Consider the following 19,423-nt stretch of genomic DNA (forward strand, 5'->3'; position numbering starts at 1 on the left):
AGTCTTTCAAATTGAATACGGCGATACTTTTCTGCCTGGCGAAATGATGTCATCGGCAAAACTTTTTCGCCAATTCCGGCTTTTCGCTCCAAATTGAATACGGGCCTATGTAAATTATGATGCATTTATCTGTATTAGGGCTCCTTACTTCTTGATACTCCATCATATTCTTCCATAATTTTAGTAACAGCCTTCATCTTCTCAATCTCCTTGCAGCAGTCAATGAAAGCAGCAATGCACTTCTGTCCATCCTGTATGAGACGGGAGCGATGCTCACAGCTGTGACCCATGGAATTAACAATCATGCCATCCTGACAGCATGTCTTCTCCTGGTCGGTGTATTGCGATGCTGTAAGATCAAGACACATACATTCCATTTCTTTTGTTAAACCTATTTCTAATTTCCAAGAAGTTAAATGAATTACAAATGAGGAAGAGAGACAGATACAGAGAAATAATATCTAAGTGATTATACTATATCTTGCTTAATTTAGACTTACAGTTTTGAACTGAATATTTCTATAGCTATTTTGGAGGTCCCACCAAAATGAGATAATCACTGTAGCCATGATGAGATTTTATTTTTCTTATTAAAATTCTAATCTCCTTCATCCTCATGTTCTGATATTGTACCATGCTGTTGAGCAATCTCAATGTATGGGCCTCATTTATCAACAAGTTTTAACATTCACAATGAGTGATAAAACTTGTTGCATATGATAAATGGTGCTCAAGCCAATCAGTTGGGAGCTAATTGGCTGAAGCACCATTATAATACACTACAAGTTTTATCACTTGTTGAGAAGGATAAAACGTATTGATAAATGAGGACCTAAGTCTGTTCCAAATTAATGTTTTTTTTTATTCTGGGGAGATAGTATTAAGGGATGAATATGGGGTAGAGTAAGATGGAAGTCTAGTTATTTTTCCTTATGTTAAGGTTTGACATTATATTGTCTGTCTTTTGATTGGATGAAACTTGGCTGCAATGCATTTTTTAAAGTACACATAGAGCACCAGGTTTGCAGTCTGGTAGATTCAGTTCATACATATGAGCACATACACTAAAGAATTTTTCTGTGGGTGCACATAAAAATATTTTACTTCATTCATTCACATAGGTGCAAATTAACTTGTTGTTCTATGCTTTCCTCCTAACTCTCTCAGCTCACATTCTGCTAGAAGAAGGCCAAGGCCAAAACGCATTGGAGACCACCTGTCACCTACCATTCTTTCCCCCACCCAGGCACACCACGCTCCTGACATCTGGAGTCAGAGCCACCTGTGCCGATCTCTACACCTGCCCTCCCACCACATAGGGAATGGTGCATCAGTCGGGATGCTCACCTGCCCAGTCACTGGCAGCAGCAGCCACTGGCATCCCCACCCTGGGGGGCTGCAGAGCGCATCCCAGACCACCAACCCCCACAGTGGCGATTTGACACCCACCACACACAGAGGAGGGTCACTCACCATCTGACCCCTAGCCGATCACCACCAGTGAGCTGCCGCACCATCAGCGAGCTGCCGCACCACCCAGACCAGGTGCAGTGCGGACACAGCACCCACCACCAGATCCAACCTCACTCACATTCTGCAACACCTGGGTTCAAGCCACCGAAGCAGCAGAGTCAGGACTAAGAGGAAGGGTACGTACCCACATCCATTCACCAGCCACAATGTGCCCCCACCAGTAGGTATACCTAAGAACTCGAGGAAGGGTATGTACCCACATCCATTCACTGGCATGAACTTCCTACCACAGATCCATAATTACCTATCCTCTCAGATGGTTCCTTAAGACTGTAGACCAAAGATCCAGCATGGATAACGTGCTGGTAAAGAACCGCATGGCAAGGAGCCCCCTGAAAGAGTCCACCTACCTTCCCACTGGTGCTCACACCAGCCCACCTCTCCCACCAGATCCCACACTCTCCCCCACTACAACCCCCCCCCGGGACCGTATCAGAGCAGCACTGTGCCTTGCAATAAATGATTTCATCACAGCCTTCTGTTGTCTGTCATCCTTCATGGTAATACACACCACACTACATACCACCACCTCCCCACACAAGCACCACCCCCAACTCACCACACTTCACCACCCAGCCCATCCATCATCTACAAGAAGAGTGCATCCGACCAACAATTATCTTTCCTCCTAACTCAGCTACCTGGTTTTCTACAGCACACTGTTAAAATTAGCTGAGGGAATATTTGGCAAAATAAGGAGCTTTGACTAAACAGATCTGGTCTTGGAGACAGACACCATGCTGGACCATACTCAGAATATATGTGTGCCAGGACCTTCTAGGATGGTCAGGTGCTAACAAAAATGCCCTAAGAATCTCCCTTTTTATTTTTTTCATCTGCAGAAGTATCAGTACTAAATAGAATAGGTAGATATGATGGAAGTTCTAAGAAACTAAAATTGCTTCTATAAGAACTTATGCCTTGGAACAGAAGCACTTCACCTAGTGGTTCACTTGATATGGCATCATGTTGATATCTGGTTGCCCAAGAGTTCACATTCCTTAATTTGTTTCCACCACTGAAAATGTTTTTCCTTCTAAGAAAATTTGTTTCACAGTTGTTTAAACATAAGCAAGCTGCACAGTAAACCTCTGCTGCAGATGATCATTCTAATTTCTATGTGATGACTAACAGTCACTTCAGTAATAATTACCTGATGTATGCTCTTTACAATTTTATCAGAGGGTAATAATAAAACCCTCTGGTGAAGTCATAGAGCAAAGAAACGCGTCAGCTATTTACTGGAGTGACTTTTGGTCATCAGGAAGAAATAATTGTGATCATCAACAATAGAGTTTGATTGTGCAGTTATATATATGACATCAGATGGAGCACTGTGAGTCCAGCTGGCGGCCACAGCTTGGAGCTCTGTGTGCATAAGGTCCAGTAAGTGAAGCCACTAAAAATCTATTTTTTACCTGGAAGTGGTCTTTGGGAAATAAATTGTGGGACTTGCATATACTGCAGGAATTCTATTTACACATGTGTTTATTTAGCAGAAATTTCTAGGATCACAAACTATAATATGTTATTTTTGGAATTCGTATGAAATACAGACACATGGGACCCATGCAGTTAGAATCCTGATGCTTGGATCCCAAAAAAGTTAACATACTGACCCTTGGTGGTCAGTATGCTAACCCTCCCCCTCTTCCTACACTAACCCTAACCCTCCCTCTCAGGTGCCTGACCCTAACCTCCCCCCTAATGACTAAACCTAACCTCCCTCTCCCCGCACCCTAAACCTAACCCTACCCCTCTTAGTGACTAACCCTATACCACCCCCTAGTGCCTAACCCTAACCACTAAACCTATGCCTAACCCTCCTGTCACGCTTGGCGCTGGGGAAGTGGAAACTCTGGGTCCGGGTTGCGGGAGGAAACGAAGGCGAGGGGCCTGGATATATGTTCTCCTCATCCACAGCTCTCGAGTGTTGACGAGACCTGGGCAATGGTGCGGAGTCTACCCACAGGACGGTGTTCGCCAGTGACCCCTCCAATCGGGATTTGGGCTTAGTTGCACCCTGTGAGCAGGTCGCGGTCCTTTGACCAGGTACCCGAGCTCAGTGGGAATTGGAGACACAAACAACCGTGGACCTAATAAGAGATGCCTAAGATTTAAGGCACTGTGGAGTGATCCACAAACAACGTAAAGAAGTCTGGCAATACTGTAGCACAAAGTTCACTAGTGACACATTTAGCACACAGGCAGATATGGTAATTCACTGTTGCATGAAGTTCACTAGAGGCTCATTTAGCACACAGGCAGATGGTAGCTCACTGTTGCACAAGGTTCACTAGAGACACGTTTAGCACACAGGCAGATGGTAATACACTGTTGCAAGAAGTTCACTAGAGACACGTTTAGCACACAGGCAGATGGTAACTCACTGTTGCACATGGATCACAGTAACGTCATGGCACACAGGCAGAGATGGAACACACTGTAGAGGAAATAGAACGTCAGGAACCTGGACTGGAACTCAACTATGGACTAGGAGACAACCGTTGTTCAGGCAGTTTGCAGAAAGGTGGATGCAGGCTATATACCCCACATAACCCTTTGATAGGTGCACAGCGATCAGCTGATGCTCACCTATCCCAGGCCGGAAGTACAGTCACATGGGCCGACTGACATGGCGGCGCCCATGCCGGGAACCCCGATTCCAGACACCGGACCACCCGCAGTCCCCTACGCACGGGGAGAATGCTTGGCGTCCTCTCAGCCGCCGCGCCAGCTGCCCGACCGCCCGGGAGATCAATGGAAGCCGGCGAGGAGGTAAGGCCGCGCTGATCCCCGGCAGAGCCCTGACAGTACCCCCCCTTTCAGGGTGGGCACCGAACACCCCATAGGCTTATTTGGAAATTTCCTATGGAAGTCTTGGACCAACCGTGGAGCATGCACATCGGAAGCCTTGACCCAAGCCCTTTCTTCGGGACCATAGCCCCTCCAATCGATGAGGTATTGAAGAGTATTAAACTTAAGGCGTGAATCCAAGATCTTCTCCACTTCAAACTCAGTACCCTGTAAAGTCTGTACTTGAGGCAATTTGGGAGGAACAATTTGAAATCAATTGAGCACCAGAGGACGTAAAAGAGAAATATGGAATGTATTGCAGATTTTCATTTGTGGAGGAAGTTCCAACTTATATACTACTGGATTGATTATCTTAATGATGCAATAGGGGCCAATAAAGCGTGGAGCAAGTTTCATCATGGGTACCTTCAAACGAATGTTCTTGGAAGATAACCAAACCCTATCCCCAACTTTTAAAAAGGGAACAGCCAAACGTTTCCTATTGGTAAATCTCTTATAATTCTTTGAGGATTGTACCAAGGAATGGTGAATTTTATTCCACAGGGTTCAAAATGACCCAATCTCCTTGACTGCTTACGGAACTTCTACCGCTGGAAGATGTTCGAAGTCAGGGACTCGGGGATGTCTACCGAAGACAGTGAAGAAGGGTGTGGACTTGGATGACGAATGATACTTAAAATTGTGAGAAAATTCTGCCCATGGTAGAAGGTCCACCCAATCATCCTGAGAAGATGATACAAAAAGCCTGATGAAGGTCTCAAGTTCTTGATTAACCCTTTTGGTTTGACCATTCGTCTGAGGGTGGTATGCTGAAGAAAATTTTAATTTAATTCCACATGTATTGCACAGGGCTCTCCAAAATTTGGCCACGAATTGGACCCCACGATCAGAGATTATCTCCTTAGGGAGACCGTGTAATCTGAAGATATCCCGGATGAATATTTTAGCCAATTGAGGAGCCGATGGAAGACCGACCAGAGGAACAAAATGTGCCATTTTTGAGAAGCGATCCACGACCACCCATACCGTATTGTGTCCCTTGCATCGAGGTAGCTCGGAAATGAAGTCCATAGAGATATGAGTCCATGGGGCAACTGGAACCGGTAATAGGCGTAATGGACCCATCACCCTCCTGCGAGGTGTCTTATGCTGCGCACATTTAATACAGGACAGGACAAATTCTCTGACATCTCCCTTCATGGTGGGCCACCAGTAGGAACGTAGTAGGAATTGATAAGTTTTAGTGATTCCTGTATGACCAGCAAATAATGAAGCATGAGCCCATGTCAACAGTTTTTTACGTAAACTGGGAATAACAAAAATTTGTCCCGGAGGCGGAGAGGATATCTGTGTAGGAGCGAAAACAATTGGATCAAGAATTGGACGTATCTGCGGATGGTCCTCTTCCTCTACCATAGTCATAAAAGAACGGGAGAGAGCTTCCGCTTTTTTGTTTAAAATGCCTGGGCGAAATTGAAACCTTAGATTGAACCTGGAAAAAAAAAGAGACCATCGGGCCTGCCTGGCATTCAATCTATGAGCAGTTTGTAGATAAGTTAGGTTCTTATGGTCTGTAATGACCGTAACTGGAAATCTAGCTCCTTCCAGAAGATAACGCCATTCCTCTAGTGCCAAGCATATAGCTAATAGTTCCTGATCTCCAATAATATAATTTTTCTCTGCGGGAGAGAATTTCCGGGAGAAGAATCCGCAGGGGTGGATATTCCCATCTTCAGCGATCTGAGACAATACGGCCCCAATTCCAACAGAGGATGCGTCCAGTTCTACCGTAAATGGTTGATCCAGCTGAGGCTGGCGGAGAATTGGGGCTGTGGAAAATGCCATTTTTAATTTTTTAAAAGCTTGTTTTGCTGGATCAGGCCAAGAGGATGGGCTGGCTCCCTTCCTTGTGAGAGAAGTGATAGGAGAGACCAATGTGGAAAAATGTGGAATGAACCTCCTATAATAATTTGCAAAACCCAAGAAACGTTGAGTAGCTTTCAACGAAGTAGGCTGTGGCCAGTCGGTAATAGCTTTCAGTTTATCAGGGTCCATTTGAAGAATTTTTCCAGAGATTATATGCCCCAGGAAGGGTACCGAAGTCTGATTAAAGAGGCATTTTGACAACTTTCCAAAGAGACGATGATTTCGGAGACGAGACAACACTTCTAGTATATGCCGATGATGGTCTTGTAAGTTTGCAGAAAAAATTAAAATATCATCGAGATAAACTACCACAAATTTATAGAGAATGTCCCAAAAAATCTCGTTGACGTAATCTTTAAATACAGCTGGCGCATTACAGAGTCCAAAAGGCATTACCAGGTACTCGAAGTGTCCATCCCTAGTATTAAAAGCGGTTTTCCACTCATCCCCTGTCTTTATCAGAATTAAATTGTAGGCCCCGCGTAAGTCTAGTTTGGTGAAAAACTGAGCTCCTCGGACCTTGTCGAAAAGTTTGGAAATCAGGGGTAGTGGATACCGATTCTTTATCGTAATTTGGTTTAGGCTCCGATAATCTATACAAGGGCGGAGCCCTCCGTCCTTTTTCCCTATGAAGAAGAACCCTGCTCCAGCAGGAGAGGATGACGGCCGGATAAATCCTTTAGTAAGGTTGTCCTTAATGTACTCTGCCATAGCGGTAGTCTCAGGAACAGATAATGGATAAACATGGCCACGAGGAGGGGTCTTCCCCGAAAGCAGGTCAATAGCACATTCCCATGGTCGATGCGGAGGGAGTTTATCTGCCGCTTGTTCGCAGAATACATCAGCGAAATCCTGGTAGGGCTCTGGTAAATTGGACTGAGAGGGACCCACAGAGATAGAGGGTGGAGAGAACATCTCGGATGGACAGGTAACTGTGGTTAACTTACGCAAAGGAACCACCTTGGTCAAACACTTCTGTAAACAACTTGATCCCCAGGACAAAATTTGTATCTTATTCCAATTGAACACAGAGTTGTGCTTTTTTAACCAGGGTAGCCCCAACACCAGCTCGTAGGGAGACTTAGGTAACACAAATAATTCCAGCCATTCCTGATGAAGACATCCAATCTTGATGGATACTGGATGGGAGAGAGAATAAAGAGATTCTCCTAGCACTGTTTTACCATCTAAGCCGGAGAGTACTAGTTTATTGGGTAATGGACCGACAGGAATACCTAGAGTCCGAACGAGAGTATCTGAAATGAAATTGCCTGCCACTCCGGAATCAATTAGAGCTTTAACCCTCTTTGTCCTGGACCCATGGGAAAGCGACACTGGTAGAAGACTGTCTGTTATTTGGGATGACTTGGACATAACCCCTAACTGAATGCTCCCTACTTCAGTCAGGGTCTCGCATTTCCCGCAAGCAGAGGACAATTCTTCAAAATGTGGTCGGGAGCAGCACAATAAATACATAATTTATTTTGGAAACACCTGTTGCGTTCTACAGCTGTAAGCTTGGACTTATTGACCTGCATGGGTTCTTCTTCACTACTAGGAGAGAGAGAAGACTGGTTCACAGGAGGAGTATGGACCTGAAAGCGTTCCCCCCTGCATCTACTAGCCCAGCGTTCCCGATGGCGAAGGTCGATCTTGATGCAGAGGGAGAAGACATCAGAAAAGGACTCTGGTAAATCTCTGGAGGCCAACTCATCCTTCATCCTTTCTGATACTCCATGGTGGAAGGATGCCTTGAGAGCCTCCTCGTTCCACTTTAGCTCCGATGCCAGGGTTTGAAACTGAACTACATACTGACCAACAGATCGGGTCCCTGGCGCACACGAAGCAAATCGGATGAGGCTGAAGCAGAGCGGCCTGGTTCGTCAAAAATCCTTTTAAATGCTGAAATAAATTCTTCATAATTTACCATAGTGGGGTCAGCTCATTCCCACAGGGGAGAGACCCAGTCCAGAGAAGCCCCGGTCAACAGGGAAATAACATACGCCACCTTTGCTCGAGAGGTGGGGAAATTCTGGGGGAGACATTCAAATTGGATCTCGCATTGGTTAATAAACCCTCGGCACCACCTGGGATTACCATCAAATCTCTCCGGGGTTACCAACTGGAGACGAGATTTAGATCCCGAAGCCCCTTGAGGCAAAACAAGTGGAGGGGGTGCAGCGGCTGCAGCTGGTGGAACCGGGAGAATAGATGCCAATGTAGTTTGGATCGAGACCAGCTGTCTAGAGAGCTCCTGCAGGAACTGGGCCACTTGCTGTTGGGCTGCCTCCTGGTTATCCATCCGAGAGGCCATGTCCTGAAGGTATGCTGTACCTTGGGACCCAGCGGCTTCCATTGTACGGCCTGAACAAACTGTCACGCTTGGCGCTGGGGAAGTGGAAACTCTGGGTCCGGGTTGCGGGAGGAAACGAAGGCGAGGGGCCTGGATATATGTTCTCCTCATCCACAGCTCTCGAGTGTTGACGAGACCTGGGCAGTGGTGCGCAGTCTAACCCACAGGATGGTGTTCGCCAGTGACCCCTCCAATCGGGATTTGGGCTTAGCTGTACCCTGAGAGCAGGTCGCGGTCCTTTGACCAGGTACCCGAGCTCAGTGGAAATTGGAGATACAAACAACCATGGCCCTAATAAGAGATGCCTAAGATTTAAGGCACTGTGGAGTGATCCACAAACAACGTAAAGAAGTCTGGCAATACTGTAGCACAAAGTTCACTAGTGACACGTTTAGCACACAGGCAGATATGGTAATTCACTGTTGCATGAAGTTCACTAGAGGCTCATTTAGCACACAGGCAGATGGTAGCTCACTGTTGCACAAGGTTCACTAGAGACACGTTTAGCACACAGGCAGATGGTAATACACTGTTGCAAGAAGTACACTAGAGACACGTTTAGCACACAGGCAGATGGTAACTCACTGTTGCACAGGGATCACAGTAACGTCTTGGCACACAGGCAGAGATGGAACACACTGTAGAGGAAATAGAACGCCAGGAACCTGGACCGGAACTCAACTAGGGACTAGGAGACAACCGTTGTTCAGGCAGTTTGCAGAAAGGTGGATGCAGGCTATATACCCCACAGAACCCTTTGATAGGTGCACAGCGATCAGCTGACGCTCACCTATCCCAGGCCGGAAGTACAGTCACTTGGGCCGACTGACATGGCGGCGCCCATGCCGGGAACCCCGATTCCAGACACCGGACCGCCCGCAGTCCCCTACGCACGGGGAGAATGCTCAGCGTCCTCTCAGCCGCCGCGCCAGCTGCCCGACCGCCCGGGAGATCAAAGGAAGCCGGCGAGGAGGTAAGGCGGCACTGATCCCCGGCAGAGCCCTGACACCTCCCCCCCACCCCGTTACTTACCTTCTGCATTCCGGTGGTCAGGATGCTGGCACCAGTCTTCTGCCTGGCATCAGTATTATGATTGACAGGATTGTAAGCATTGGCATCCCCTCTGCTGGGAAGCCAAATGCATCCCGTTGTTTTATATTTGTATTTTTTTAATTGAATATGAATTTAACACTGTTAGAGGTTGAAGCAAAGATGGCACACAGTAATGTACATAGTTACATACTTTTATCACATTTGGAAATTTTGGGTGGAATGTAGCACTTTGTATATTTGTACAGCTGCTGTTTTTAGTTTCTTTGCTGTTTTAATTTCACAAAACATATCCCTTTTAAATCAAGTCATTTAATTATAAATCACCACCTCCACCCATACGGTGGTATCCAATTAGTCCCGAACATTGTTCAAGCACTAATTTATCCCCCAGGGCTATCCAATTAGCCCTGAAGTGCTGCCCCGCAAACCAGCACTTATTGTGTTTTTTTTTACGGGACCTGATGTGTCCTGAGGAAAGATCCACAAAAAGTGCTATTGGTTCATCACTGCAAAGGTGAAAACACATAGGTCCATGAGGTTATCATGGTTCCTATGAGTTTTCAACCAAAATATCCTATTATGTTGTTTGAAATAATAGGATAGGGAGAAAAAAAACATTGGACAAAATGGGGATAATTGGCAAAAAATCCCAGTTTTTCACTATTCTCAACTAATCAGATACCCCCCATAGTTCACACATTTACAACACATTATCTCTTAATGTGCTACACACTTAGCAATGTGCTCATGATCCAACATTGTGTCCGATTTCCCCTTGAACTCTCCCCAGTAGCTCCCTGGCAATCGTGGACACGATTTGGTGTTAAAAACTGTCCAATGTGACAAACGATCTAAAGTGCCTCCTAACTATTCCAGTGCATCGTGACTGAGATTGTCAGATCTGCCCTACAGCACGGCAGATCTGAAGATGCGATGTACGACCTGCGGGGACGTGAATCGGCATTTGGGCATATTTTACACGATTTGTCGTCACGATGCATCGGAATCAGGCAAATCGTGTAAAATATCGCTAAGTGTGCAGGCACCTTGAATATACATTTCTTTGAGTTGTGTTGATATTTTATCAGTATAGAACTTGTACATCTCAAATTGTGTTTATTGCACATTGACTTAAAGTAGGGCTGGAAAAATAGGTTCAGGAACTGTGGGTGGAGCTATATAAAAACAAGTATATAAACATGTATATTATATATATATATATATATATATATATATATATACACATATAAAGGAGGCACTGATATGGGACTTTAAAATAAAACATATTATGGAAAATACATTTTGGCCCCAGACAGTACATCATAGTTAATGAGAGGTACAGGAATTGAGGCCCTGATTCAGAGCCGGACGCTCTGACAGAGCGCTCGCTCTGAATCAGGGCCGGCCTCCTCTTTTTTTAGAGTGGCCTCTTGGAAGATGGTCGCGATGGTCAAGACCATCGTGACCATCGGACTTGCAATGAGACCCTTGTGGTAGGGTCTCATTGCGGCAAGCCCTAGAGTGCTTTCAGCTCTACCAGAGCCGAAAACACTCCCACTAACATCACTTGTGATGTCAGTGGGGCCGGCCCCAGACAGTAAGCGTTCCCATGGGAACGCCTCTGTCTGGGCAGCCACGCCCCTGGCCTGCCCACCAAAGGGGGCGTGCTGTCACTCAACAACGACAGCACGCCACCTTTGGTACGAGACCCGGAGCGACAGTTTGCCCGTTGCTATCCGGGTTTCGCGCATGTCCACGATGGAGCCGGCTCCGTCGTGAGCATGCGCACTGGGCCACCAGCGACCCGCTTGCGAGTGCATAGCGCTCGCGAGTGGGTCTGAATCAGGCCCTGAGTTCCTACTTGTTCCTGCTAAAAAATAGCACTGGTTTTATAAGTTTATCACACAAAATGAGTGATAAATATCACTGTGTATGATAAATGGTGATCCGGCCAATCAGCTCCCAACTGCCATCTGTTAGTAAAATGACAGTTAGAAGCTGATTGGCTGGAGCACCATTTATCACAAACAGTTATATGTATCACTCATTTTGAGTGATAAACTCGTTGATAAATAAGGCAAAGTTTACCTCATGATTATAAAGTGAAAGTCAGAAATAAAAAAGGGAAAATTAATATAGGAGATAATGTGATATACTGACCAGGCTTTCCAAAATGTGTTATCCTCCCTATGGAGCTGATTCTGAGCTGGGAGTAAAGCAACAAAGAGCAAGTAAAGACCCCCACACATCAGCAACAGATTGTGGCAATTTCCCAATCCCTAGAAGCTGGGGTAGGAAATTGGCAAATTAGGGAAATTCAATATGTTGTATTTCACCAATCATGACCAAAATATGATCTTGATCAGCAAATCGACGATTTCTAACATGAAGAATTTCACAGATTCCCAGACAGATCGGCGAACATCCATAACCACTAATCAGCATTTCCGACCCTCGCTTCTGGTTGGATTAGGGAATTGGCTGCCTGATGTATTGGGCCCTTTACTTTGCACCTTTGTAAATCCACATACACCCTAAACGATTTGCTCCATGAGTGATATTGTTTAGTGTTTCCCCGGGAGTGGTGAGCTCAATGATGTTAACGACATTGAGCACACACACTGAACGATATCGTTAACAATACCATTCAGTGCCGGCACCCTCCATCACCCCTGAACCTGAACAACCTGATGATATCATCCCCGAACCTGAACAGGTTGGACAGCAGGTTCGGCCAATGAACAATGTTGTCAACGATCAGCGGGAGCGCGCATCGCTGGTCGCTGACACCATACACACTGGCCGATATAATGAACAATTGAACAATAATGATATCATTATCGTTCAATCATTCATTATATCGGGTAGTGGGAGAGATCTAAAAAGTGCAGAAAGATTTACATGTGACAGGGAGGTCTCCAAACTCAAATCTACATTGCAGTGTAAAAATAAAGCTGTCCGGCATTTGTAGACTACATGCAAAAGCAGCCAGTATTTACCCCACATGGAAACTATAAAGGTATTCAGTGTCGGACTGGGGCATAAAGGACCCACCGGGGGAATGCAGTGGTAAGGGCCCATGCTTAAGGGGTGTGGTCAGACCCAGAGATGCTTAGCTAACCAATAGGCAAATCTGGTTGTAGTTTCTATAGAAAGGAGCCAAGCACCTGTGTTGATCAGTGGTTCTACTCCACCAGGTAACTAACCATATAAGTGAGTAACAATGTATGATTTGAGGTCTGGAAACTGACACCTAGAGTAGGGTGGTGGGCCCTCAGGCAGTGGGGCCCACTGGGGATTTCCCCTGTACCCCTGTGGGCCAGACCAACCCTGAATGTATTGTCACCTCTTTTTTCATCTGTATATAAGTAATATAAAAATTAAGCCAAAAAAATAGCAAATTTATTAGTAAAACCTGAGTATGTGTGTAAAAGTTAATAAATTACATTCATCTGGATGTGATCAGCAATTTTAGCATCTTTTATTAAAGACTATGGGGTCTATTTACTAAGCAGTGTTAGGAGAAGTGAAACGTGATGAGTGAAAAGTGATAAGGTGCCAGCCAATCAGCTCCTAAGTGCCATCTCACAGGCTGTGTTTGAAAAATGACAGTTGGGAGCTGATTGGCTGTCACCTTATCACTTTTCACTTCTCCTAACACTGCTTAGTAAATAGACCCCTATTTCTGTGTCTCAAGTCCAAGCAAGTTAGAGACTTTTGTCCTAGTTTACCTTTATTGCCTGTCTGTTGAATGAATGCAGGTGATCTCCTTCGCCTGTGCTTTAATTTTACCTGACATAAAGGCTCTGTGTGGGAAATAGGACAAAACAAACATGTTAAGAAATTAACAGGTTACAAATTACCCAGTAAGAAGCACATCCAATTGGCCATGAGGTTTTTCCCACAAACAATTATATGTACCTCGTGACCAATTTTGGATTACTGCGGGTATATGTGCTCCCAATACCCACGATATCTAATTTAAAAAAATTGGTTGCAGGGTTTTTTTGGGGGGGCAAAATCCCGTGGGAAGGGAATTTATTTTCTTTTCACTCAGTCTGTGGCCAGCTGCCGAGGCTGTGTGTGGTGTGCGGGAGCAGGGTTAGGGGTAATGTAGTTTGTGTAAGGAGCAGGTGCTGGGTTAAGTCATTAAGGGCCGTATTCAATTTGAGGCGAAAAGTCAGTTTTTGCGTTTCTTTGGCGGAAACTTGTCGCTGATGTCATTTTCGCCTGTTTGACTTTTACCCGTATTCAATTTGAAAGACTTTCCGCCTAGGCGGAAAGTCAATGCAATGTAATAGGCAGTAAAGTATCACCTATGAATGGGAGGCGGAAAAAAGTGCAGAATTGGGGTTTTGGGGTGCAACGTTGCGGGAATCCCCCTGCAGCCATCAGATAGTCCCCCAAAGGTAATCTGAGTAAAAAAATAATCAAAAAATACTTAAGGACACCCCAAAAAATTACTTTGAAAAAGGGGCGAAAAAAAATAATAAAAATAATAAAAATAAAAAAAATAAAAAAAATAATATATATATCACCTGTTGGGGTACAAACTTAAAAACTAGCGAACTTGACTCTGGGGGGTTCCCAAGTATGCCCCAAATGTATTTTTGATTGCAAGTGCTTGCGACAGGGGGATTTTTCACAATTTTTCAACTTCACTTTAGCAACTTTTAAATATGCTGACCCCCATTTTTAAGTACCCCAAATTTGCTGGGATAACTTATTTTCTGGAAAGAAAGCTCCTAAATACTATTCTGCACCACGTATACAAAAACACTATATTTAGCAGCTATTGAGCCCGTTTAAAAACCCCAAATACCTTCAGCAAGCCTAATCGGGGGGTATCATAGTGAACCCCCATGTCAGAGCATCTTTTGGGGGTGTCAGTCTGATTTCCCCAAATCTGACAGCACTTTCCGCCTGTTTCAGTTTCGCCGGGTGCCGTTTTCGTGTACTTTCATATTGAATACGGGGTAAAGCGTGCACGCGCGTGATACTTTTCCGCCTGCCAAACAGGCAAAGTAGGAGGAAAGTCCTGGCCGCGAAAAAGTATCGCGGCTCAGCTCATATTGAATACGGCTCATAGTGTGTGTGGGGAGCAGATGCAAGACTATGGGTAGTGCAGTGCAGGTTTAGGGGTGGTGGGATGCAGGGTTAGTAGCACAATTCTGTGCCCAGTTCATGGAAGCTGTTTGCAATGCTGGAGAAAAGGCGGAGGAGAAGGACGTTGCAGAAGGTGAGTAATTAAGGACTATTAAGCTAATTGGAAACTTTCCATATGTAATCAAAAATTAGGGGGGTTGTCTCCAAAGGATTCCAAAACAAGTGCCAACATTGTTTACTTAAAATATGGATTTTAGGAAAATTTGGTTCTGTTCTCAAGGCACTCAGAAAAAAAAAATCAAAACCCAATTGAATGCCAAAAATCTCACACGTGAAGGAAAAGTCAAACAGGTGCGAGATTTTTTGGTAAACTTGCACCTAATTGGATATGCCCCTTGATCTTCATTACACTCTTCATATTATGGCTTCTAAAATCAGAGAAGACCTCTCACCCATTGGTAATATTGTTTGGACTGACGTGTCTGCAACTTATATGAGGAGTCCTTCTACGGTACATCCAATTGCAGAACTTATTACATTTGCAGCATACCGCCAAACTAAAATTGTGAAAGTCATTATGGGGGAGATGTATCAAACTTTGGAGAAAGATAAAGTGGAGAGAGATAACATACCAACCAGTGCCATTTCACAGGCTGTGTTTGCAAAATGACAGTTAGGAGCTGATTGGTTAGTAATTTAACTCTCTCCACATAATATATTTTCAAGGCTTAGTACATCTCCCCTGAAGCTTTGATACTTATTCCCCACTCAAAGTCCACTCTGAGATTTATTTGAACCAGAGGTTGGGAGATATTATGATTATTTTATATATATATCACCTGTTGGGTGATTTTTTATTTTTTTTACCTTGTAGCCTATAATCACCTGATCTCTGAGGAGTTGTCATCTTGAAGTTTGTATGTAGGGCCAGTCCAGCATCATAAAACACTCCTGGGGCATCAGCACCGCTCCCCGGTGTACAGCCAATGTCATACTTATCCACAGAGCCCCAAACCTTGTAAGAAGGACACATGAGATCTGAGACTTACACATAAGTATGTAAGTCATACCATTGACTACATTAATGTAAAAAAAGAAAACATTCTTTTTGAGACAAAGGTCATTGTCCCCAGAGTTAGGATGTTGTATCTCATTGATTATGATACATAAACTTCAAGGTCACTTACATTTTATTCTACTCACTGTACCTTGCTCTGTGAGATCCTAAACTTGCTGTTGTGGACATAGACACCTTTGTCCACAGCCACCAGCCCCACGCTGGCCTTGTGGTCTGCCGTCAGTTTCAGTCTCATTGTTGCGCCAGGGTGCTGTACTGCGTTGTCCTTGTCCGAGTTTCCTGTCAACTCCAGCTGCAATGCAATTCATATCATTAATCAATCAAATAGCAAAGTATATACTATCCAGAGAGCCTGACCTCTGGGTCAAAGAGTTTGGACAATCCCTCCCTTGGAACAGATCCTGAGGATAGACTTGCTATCAGCAGGCCAAGATATTGGGGAACAAAAGGCAAAGAAAGCAATGTTCCCCTCACCAATCCTGTAATTATAATCTTAATCTCCCTGGGCAAAGCCAGTCTTAGGAGAGTATGGATTCACTCTGCCCAGGAGGAGCTGTCTGAGAACCTCCTTACCTTGGTCATGAATTTCTTTTTCACGGGGGTGGCCTAGCTATCTAAAGCTGCAGCAAAGGATTCAGAGGTGGATGCAGTGCTGTTGTTTGTGCAGTTGGCCGGTATTTTTTGTTCTGCTCATGTTTCTGACTCACACAGCAAATGCATCCTGATGGCTTATAGACACTGGGTACCATGAGGATTTGGATGCAGATTAATTGACACTCAGGGACCAAAAGTGGGAGGTAATCGGATGTAGGAGACAGAAATGCAGTAGTGTCACGATCATTTTGTGGATGTGTCACAGCCGGTGACTGCATCCTTGTATGCAGCTTCTATTCACTATGTAAAGACAGACATTCTGAGCAACCACAGGGTTGCTCAGGAGTTTGATGGTTCAAATGATGTGCAACCGATGGTGTATCTTTATACGCAAGTGGTTGATTTGAGATGCCACTAATGGGAGTCTCAATGCAAAACCCAGCAAGTGAGACATTTGCAATTTTTTTTATCGCAATAGGTGCATGCAAACACTAGATTCAATACATTCAGGTGCTAATAAGCGGAGTAAATTTTAATACTATTAGACAGAGGACAGGGTCACATCCCACATTTTATATGTTAATAACACCAGTATGCACTTAGAATTGTGATTAAAATCTCAAAGATTAGTAGGCGAAGGCCGGATAAGCGTGAGAATAACTAAGATTACTATGTTTTTTGCTGTATCGCTGTTGATGTAAACCTTGTTGCTGGGCGGATTATAAGGCTTCTAGTCAGCTGGTTGGGTGAGCCAATGATATTGCTTGAGGGAATGGTCAGATGATCAGTATATATTGGCTTGTTTGCATGTAGACAGCCTCATTTTTCAGGAATTTTGAAACAGTATCAGGCTGAGTAGCTTTCCCCTTTTTCTATATATTCCTTCTACATTGTTATTCCCAGTTTCATGCCTTTCATTTCCCCCCCAGTTGTATACCTTACCACTGGTGCCATCCTTTTACATATATACCCTGTATAGGCCGGCCTGCCCCCCCCTCTGCCTCCTTTCCATATATAGCCCACCCATGCCATCCTGCCCCCCTCACCCTCTGCACCCGGGTTTATTTCTCCAACCTGCATCGTGCACCCCCCTCCTGCTCCACTTGCTTGGGCTCCCCCGTGGCTGCAGGTCCCCTGCTCAGCCCCGGCAGTACAAGCGCCTCCTTGCGCCAGTGGGAACTTCCGCGGATCCCACTGGTGCTACTTTGCCCTGCTCCCAAGCCCCCCTTCATCTCCTCCTCTGGTGGGGGTGACTGCTCCTGCACCTCCCGCCAGTTTTTGGCCTTCCCCGCCGCGAGTGTGGCGCCTTCCAACAGCGCCCACCCACCCGCGCAGCCCCGCCAGTACTCTTACCTCACGGCCCAACTGGCCACTCTGCAGTGGACTTCATTCCCCCTTCAGGTTTTTATAGCCAGTGCGCGGTCCTCGGTCCATGCGGTACTGGGCCTACTGCAGCAGGGTGGTCCCGGAGCTCTGCTCTTGCGGCAGGCCCAGTGGCCATTTTACCTCCCAGTGGCCATTTTGCCCACAGCCCATACTTGCCCCCCCTTTCTCCTCCTCCTTGTCATGTTTCCCCCGGGCTGTGGGGCCCTATGCCTGTGCAGCCCCACCAGCACGCTTACCCCCGCTGCTGCCAGCGGGAGCGCCCGCTGTCACGGCCCCGCTGGCCACTCTGCAGGGTCTTCATTCCCCCTCCAGGATTTTATAGCCAATGCGTGGTCCCCAGACTGTGCGGCACTGGCCCTGCAGCAGCGGGGTGGCCCGGATCTCCACTCTGGCGGCGGGCCTGGCAGCCATTTTAAAATCCCGGCAGCCATTTTGGGTGGTGCTCTGTTAGCACTGCTCCTTGGCAGACAGGCTACCATTCCCTACACGCACAGCTACCCCCTGGCAAGCAGTTTCATTTGCTCCAGCAGCAGTGAGCATGCCAGTTCCTGCATGCCGCTGCTCGCAGGTGCCCCATCCCGCCTCTGTATACACTTCCCTGTTACATCTTTATCCCTAATTCACAAGGTAACCCCCCTTTCTTTTGTTTGCATTATTCCTCAGCTCACACATCTATTTTTCCTGCTATTTTACCTGGGTTTGCCCGCGCAACCCGGATGCAGCATTCCACCTCTACCACCAGTTTCCAGGCCACCCACTTTTCCATACCTCTGCTCCCGCAGCGGTACCTCTTTTTCTTTTTCCTCACCAGTCTCCTGTAGTTGCAGGTTGCCGTGGTTGCGGGTGGAGTTTTTTTGAAAAGATTCGGTGGCTTGTGCAGCTGATGACGATGATCCAGTGCGTGTTGAGGCAGCCCCAGCGGTCGAGCTGGTGGTTACTCCGTGCGAGAGCATTGTGGAGGAGGTTCTGGGACCACCTGGTTCTGTTGGGTATGATTGTGTCACAATTTTTGCTATGCCTCCAGTTTTAGTTTCTCATCTTCTGTTTACCTGGCGCTCCCGCATAAGATTGACAGGAGGGTTGCACAGCGGTTAGGCAGGGGTTTAGGCGATAATTTCAAGGAGGCTTATGGCGCAGGTATAGGGGTTAGGAAATTAGGATACTGTACATCTGTGCGTTTAGCGCTTCAGCAAATAAGTATCCACAGAAGTAAATTTGCTGATTTTTCTTGGTCATTATGGGATGTCATAGGGTGGAATCAGGTTACGAGTGTCGCAATTTGTGTGAATATAATAATTTGGTTATATTGCATGCTCAACTTTGCCATGGGCTATTTGGCGAGCGGATTGCAGAGCAGGGGTAGTTTTATTGATACATCTGTGTTGTGATTGACTTGTTGTCTAGTCCAGGAATTTGGCATGGGGCGATTTTGCGGGCGGAACCAGGACGGTAGGGGGTTTATGCCTTTTGGGAACAAAAGATGTTTCGTTTTGTTTATAGTTCTCGTAGCGGCGGCGGCCCCTCCTTGGTCATGGGGCGCCCCGCATTACCTCTTCGTGGTGTGAGTAATCCTGGTT

General features: G+C 45.8%; 1 protein-coding gene across 1 annotated transcript in view; it reads right to left on the bottom strand.

Annotated features, from left to right (window-relative positions):
• Positions 1–19,423, bottom strand: part of LOC148443005 (A.superbus venom factor 1-like) — a 164,805-nt gene that overhangs the window by 76,635 nt on the left and 68,747 nt on the right. Inside the window, exons 14-17 of the mRNA XM_088463400.1 lie at positions 15,997–16,158; positions 15,674–15,803; positions 13,414–13,488; positions 149–349 (exon numbers count right to left, since the gene is read on the bottom strand). Coding sequence (XP_088319526.1) covers positions 149–349; positions 13,414–13,488; positions 15,674–15,803; positions 15,997–16,158 — 568 coding nt within the window. The remainder of the gene's footprint in view (positions 1–148; positions 350–13,413; positions 13,489–15,673; positions 15,804–15,996; positions 16,159–19,423) is intronic.

The sequence above is a fragment of the Taudactylus pleione genome, unplaced genomic scaffold, assembly GCF_031769625.1.
Source record: "Taudactylus pleione unplaced genomic scaffold, aTauple2 ptg001357l, whole genome shotgun sequence".
Taxonomy (NCBI): Eukaryota; Metazoa; Chordata; class Amphibia; order Anura; family Myobatrachidae; genus Taudactylus; species Taudactylus pleione.